The 6,498-nt window shown below is 34.1% G+C and overlaps 1 protein-coding gene across 1 annotated transcript; it reads right to left on the bottom strand.

The window, feature by feature from the left end:
• Positions 1-4,490: 4,490 nt before the first annotated feature.
• LOC138885652 (uncharacterized) lies at positions 4,491-5,450 on the bottom strand. Its single transcript, XM_070166625.1, has 2 exons — positions 5,361-5,450; positions 4,491-5,309 (listed from the first exon to the last, which is right to left on the bottom strand). Exons 1-2 carry the CDS (start codon positions 5,448-5,450, stop codon positions 4,491-4,493), a joined length of 909 nt encoding a protein of 302 aa, XP_070022726.1.
• Positions 5,451-6,498: the final 1,048 nt, after the last annotated feature.

Here is a 6,498-nt window from a genome sequence, read left to right as displayed (position 1 = left end):
GATCAGGTGGTGGTGCGTATATAACGCCGTAACCTTTTCCCATATCTCATATACATATATTTATATATATACACAAATATAACGTCATCTGGTCATGAGTCAATGCACATCCATGAGATGCATGAAAATACATAATAATCTCAATATTCTTTCCTGATAAATTTTTCCAACTGCGTATTATTTTGAGATCTATGATTATATGATAAAATATTATGACACATGGGAATTCAGGAATATAGATATCTCTAATACTTCTATGTATATAGTCATTTATGGGATTTGTGCATTTGCACATTTCGTTCGTATCGTATGGATAATGCCAAAAGAAAGAAGGAATAGCCTTAACATACCTTTAATGACGACTTTATCGAAGGCGATGAATTTGGCCTTTTCCATACATAATCGCAATAAGTGAAAAAGAATTAGATTCTTTAATTAGTTGCACCAGTAGATTAGTTCACTCCTTAGACAGCAGGATGCCTTCGTTGTTGCCATTCTTGGTTCAGTGCAAAATATAGCATCTAAGGATAATTTTCTAGCTAGAGAAGATTATCTTTTTCCAATTGTTTGCATTCTTAGCATATCTATATTTATTTGTGTCTTAGTAGTAGTATAAAACACATGTAAGACTCACTTTCCCATCTAATTTAATAGTCTTTGGAAGGGTGAGTCATAGAAAGTGATTCCAATATCACACACGTATCTAGCACATTTAACAAGTGTCTTTCCCTTAACCAACATTGATAAGAATGTCTCTTGAGTAGGTAGGACTCACTTAGAAAGAGAAATCAGATTCCCTATCCCACTAAACCTCTTTTAAATAAAATATCACGGTAAGTGCAAATACATAAAAAAATCCATGTATAGTAATAAAATTGAAATCTAAACGTCATTGTCTTACATTTCAAAACTATCTACTAATCAACTCATAAGATTTCTATTTTAAAAATCATGAGTGCTTTATAATTTAAACTGTACTAATATATTATAAATATTATGACATCTAAAAACAATATGCTATAAAATTATAATTTTTGTTCCATCCAAATATCAAGAGTACAAATTTTTGTACTATTGATCCTTAAATTACTTAAAATATTATTCACTTTTCACATACCTTATACACCTTACTATTATGTTCATATGGTACCTTGCATGACACTAGTCCATAAATATCGGGTATTAACACTCGGCCCGAATTCTATCCCAACATGCCAAACTTGGATGAAAATCCATGTTCTTTGATTTGCTTACCCTCTTACCTTTAGGAATTTACTTATAACTTGTTTGAAATGACATAATACTTAAAACTCAAAAATAATCTCATCCACGAGCTTATATCAATTTACTCATGGTGTATTTTCATGTATGAAAATATGGGGTGTAACAAAAATAATAGCACATAGGTCCTAATATTAACTATTAATGCTAATAATGCTAAGGTTTCTCTTAGAGAGCAAAATCTTTCTTCTAATAAAGGCTTAGTAAAAATATCCGCTAATTGATCAGTTGTTCCAATAAAAGATATTTCTATATTTCCTTTAAGAACATGATCTCTAATAAAATGATGCTTGATGTCTATATGCTTTTCTCTAGAATAATGCACATGATTTTTGGAGAGACATATAACACTAGAATTATTACATAAAATTGGTATAGGCTTAAATGATAATTCATAGTCACCAAGTTGATGAGACATCCATATTAAATGTGCACAACATTGTCCAATAGCGATATATTCAGCTTCATTCGTGGATAGTGCAACTGATTCGTATTTTTTACTGTTCCAAGATATCAATGCTTTGGCAAGTAATTGACATGTTTCACTTGTGCTTTTTCTGTCTTCCTTATTACCTACAAGATCGACATCTAAAAAACCTTCAAATTTAAACGTGTTAGAACGAGGATACCATAGTCCATAAGAGACAGTTCCAATGAGCTATCGAATAATTCTTTTTACTCTAGTCAGACATGATTCTTTAGGAGCTGACTGAAACCTGGCACATATACAAACACTAAATATAATATCTACTCACTAGCAGTTAGATAAAGAAGTGATCCAATCACTCCACGATACTTAGTTACATCAACATGAATTCCCTGTTAGTCTTTGTCGAGACTTGTTGAAGGACTCATTGGTTTGCCAATAGCTTTAGCATTGGTCATGCAGAATTTTTGGATCAACTCCATTATATATTTGGTCTGACATATGGACGTTCCTTCTTCAGATTATTGGATTTGAAGTCCAAGGAAGAATGTTAGCTCTTCCATCATGCTCATTTCGAACTCACTTTGCATAAGATTTGAAAATTCCTTGCACATAAGAGGATTAGCACTACCAAATATAATATCATCAACATAAATTTGAATAATGGGATTACCTTCTAATGATATTTAAATAAATATAGTAGTGTATACTTTACCTCTTGTAAATCCACGATCAATAAGAAATGAACTGAGTCTTTCGTACCATGCTCGTGGAGCTTGATTTAGTCCATACAATGCTTTGTTTAGCTTATACACATGATAGGCAAACTTTGAATCTACAAACCCAGGAAGTTGTTTCACATATACTTCCTCTTTAATGAAACCATTCAAAAAGGCACATGTAACATCCATCTGAAATAGCCCGAATCCCTTAAGGGATGCATATGCCAGAAGAATTCGTATACACTCCAGTCGAGCTACTGGGCAAAGGTTTCAACATAGTCGACTCCTTCTTGTTGTGAATATCCTTGAGCAACTAATCTTGCTTTTTTTCTTACAACTTTTCCATTCTCATTGAGTTTATTTCTGAAGACTCATTTTGTTCCAATTACAGGAACACTTTCAGGTTTGGATATCAGTTTCCATACTTGATTTTTGTCAAATTGATCTAGATCTTCCTGCATCGCTTGCATCCAACTTGAGTCCTTCAGAGCTTTCTCTATTCAAGTTCACTTATCCATTCATTCGGACGAACTATATGAGTAGTTGACTCTTTCGGAGGTTCTGGTGGATTGTTGCTAGTTTCATGAGTTGACTCTATCACAACATCAAATCCATTAGTCGAATTTTGAGATTTGCTTATCTCCTAAATTTCTTGAGCTTGATCTTCATCACCTGCAATAATTCCTTTCTCGGCCCAAGAGTTATTTTCATCAAATATAACATGTACAGATTCTTCCACACACAGTGTGCGTTTATTATAGACTCTAAAAGATCTACTATTCAATGAATAACCCAGAAAAATACCTTCCATCATTTTTTGGATTGAATTTTCCAAGATTGTCCTTACCATTATTGTGAATGAAACACTTACTTCCAAAGGGATGAAAATAACTAATATTAGGACGTTTACCTATCAACAGTTCATAAGGATTTTTCTTCAGAAGAGGCCTTATGAGACATCGGTTGAGAATGTGACAAGTTGTACTTACTCCTTCTGCCCAGAAATAATTTGGCAGTGAATGTTCTAGTAACATAGTTCTTGCCATATCTTGCAGGGTTCTATTTTTCCTTTCAACGACTCCATTCTGTTGGGGTGATCTTGGTGCAGAGAAATTATGAGTATATCCCTGATCATTACATAAGTCTTCAAATGCTCTACTTTCAAATTCACCTCCATGATCACTTTGGTTTGTTGTAATCAGATACCCTTTTTCTCTTTCAACCTTCTTACAAAAAATCTCAAAAAAATTTAACATTTCATCTTTATGAGATAAGAAAATCACCCAAGTAAAACATGAGTAATCATTAACAATGACAAAAGCATATCGTTTTCCTCCTATGCTAGTAGTTCTAGTAGGCCCAAATAAATTCATATAAAGAAGTTGCAAAGGCTTAGATGCAGATACAATATCCTTATTTTTGAAAGAGTATTTGGTTTGTTTTCCAATTTGACAAGCATCACATATAATTTATAGAGAAATTCAGTTTGGGTAAACCAATAACTAACTCATGCTTAGAAAGTTTTCTATCAAATGCATGCTTGCATGACCAAGTTTCCTATGCCATAGCCAAGGATCATCAGATATGGATGTTAAATAGATATGACCATATATATTTTCAAAACCATAAAGAATGTAAACATTTCCATACCTTTTACATGGGAGGATTATTTTACATGTCTCATCTTCAATATCACAACATGTTTTCTTGAATTTTACCTCATACCCTGAGTCGCATAGCTGACATATACTCAGAAGAGTGTAGTTATGTCCATCAACGAGATAAACCTCAGTGGTATCGCAGTTGTTATTGAAGGGAACAATTCTGGTACCAACTATTTTTCCTTCTAAATCATCGCCAAACATAACACTTCCTCAATCTATTTTTATAACTTTCTTAAACAGGTTTTTATCACCTGTCATGTGGCAGGAACATGCACTATCTAAGTACCATTTTTCTTTGCAACTTATCCTGTGGTGTTCCTCGCTTGTTTCACCTCGTTCCATGAAACAGTTCTCATTATCATCTTTATATTCATTGTCTGAAGTGTCCTCATCTATCTAGCATCCTGAATGTTTGTTCATGTCGTTTTCCAGAATTGTCATAAAGCAAAGATTTGCTATTTCTTCGTGTTTTGAACTGTCTTCATCACTCCATCTTCCAAATGATTTGTTCTTGTTGAAACCCCTAGAGATTTTTCTTCTTAGATCTGGACACTTAACTTGAACATGTCCAAATCTTCCACACTCATAGTATTTTCCATCATTCTTATCTTGTTCGTTATATTTCCTGGATCTCCTAGGTGAAATCCTACCTCTTCTCATATTCCTGAATCTTCTCATTAAACTATCCATGTTTCTTGACACCATGGCAATTTCTTCTTTAAGAGCTTTAGGATCATCATCGATATCATTTTTAGCTATTTCAGTTGTGGCCTTGAATGCAACTGTTTTCTTCTTTTCTTCTTGGTTTTTTTTCTTGAGATGTGTTTTCTCGAAATATATGAGTTCTCCTCGAAGTTCATCATATGATAGCTTGTTTAGATCCTGTGATTCAAGTGTGACTACTTTGGTCTTCCAAGTAGTGGGTAGGCTTCTAATAATCTTTCTAACTTGATCACCACTTGAGTATGGTTTTCCAAAAGCTTTTAGATCGCTAATAATTTTGCTGAATCTGGCAAACATCTCTTCAATAGATTCTTCTTCTTTCATCTGAAAGAGCTCATAATCATGAACCAACATGTTGATATGTGTTTCCTTTATTTTGCTGGTTCCTTCGTATGTAACTTCAAGCTTATCCCACATCTCTTTGGTTGTATCACAACTAGAAATTTTCTCATACTCTTCACCACTTATAGCATTGTAGAGCAAATTTCTCCCCTTATTGTTGACTTATACAACTTTCATTTGCTCATTTGTATATTAATCTACATCTTCAGGATCAGCAAGTGGTTGAGCGGCAGCTGGCAGGGGATAGTTCCCCTTTTTGATAACTCTCCAGACTTTAACATCATAAGCCATTGCGTATATTTCCATACACACTTTTTAGTGGGAGAAATGTTGTCCATTGAAGCATGGTAGCCTTACTTGCGAAGTTCCTTCTTGGAAGAATGCTCCAATGATAACTTGATTTGCCATGATCTTTTCTCTCAAGCTATTAAGCAAAAGACAAATATGAGCCTTGCTTTGATACCAATTGAAAGTACGGGGGAGGGGGGGTGAATTGTTTGTTTTTTAAATTAATCGCTACCAGTTGACTAGTTTTCTAATTGGTCGACTAGATATAATAACTTGATAACAGTAATGACAAAATTTAAGATGCAGAAGTTAAATGCAAGAATTAAAGACAACGAAATTTTTATACTGGTTCAGATTCAATGTGAATCCTAGTCCAGTCCCCTTGGGTTGCAAGAGAGTTCTCTTTCAGTGAATGAGTTTCTCGAGTACACAGTGAATGGTGTGATCTACACCGATAGCTCAGTTCCTATATCACTCGTTTTTTTTTATACAATGCTTCACCAGTGTTGGTCTCTCTTTCTTTTGTAACTTGTTACACAACAAGCCTAGTAGAGCTACAATGTTTGTTTGTAGTAGAACAAAGAGTGGGTATTTGGTTCGATCAAAGTATGTGTGCTAAGGTACAGATTAAATACTTTGAGAGAGGCTTGATTTCTTGAGAGATTTGTCAATTGTCACGACCCCAAATTCCCCGGTTGTGATAGCGCCTATCACGGTACTAGGCAAGCCAACCCAACATTTAACCACAGTAAATTCATTTTATATGAAATATAAAACCATTTTTCTAAAACCGATTAAGTCTCAAGTTCTCATATGAAATATATAAATCAACGGAAATATGCGGAAATCAGTACAAAATATACCAATATAGCCCAACAATCCGGTGTCACTAGTCATGAGCCTCAAAATACAACCAAGACACTACCTAAATAATACAAAATAAGTCTGTAACAACAAAATACTAAAATAGGAAGGAGGAAGGCAGGGGTGCGAACGCCGTGCAACTACCTTACAATCTCCAGACAAATTCTAATACTGCTGGAAGCTCTCA

This window comes from Nicotiana sylvestris, chromosome 2 (assembly GCF_000393655.2).
Source record: "Nicotiana sylvestris chromosome 2, ASM39365v2, whole genome shotgun sequence".
Classification (NCBI taxonomy): domain Eukaryota; kingdom Viridiplantae; phylum Streptophyta; class Magnoliopsida; order Solanales; family Solanaceae; genus Nicotiana; species Nicotiana sylvestris.
The sequence above is the reverse complement of the archived record's forward strand: the minus strand, read 5'-3'. Positions and strand labels throughout refer to the sequence as shown.

Coding starts and splice junctions, on each gene's coding strand:
- LOC138885652 (XM_070166625.1), bottom strand. CDS start 5,450: ATGGCTTATGATGTTAAAGTCTGGAGAGTTATCAAAAAGGGGAACTAT. Junction 5,310..5,360: donor CACTTGCTGATCCTGAAGAT/GTAGATTAATAT, acceptor GTCAACAATAAG/GGGAGAAATTTGCTCTACAA.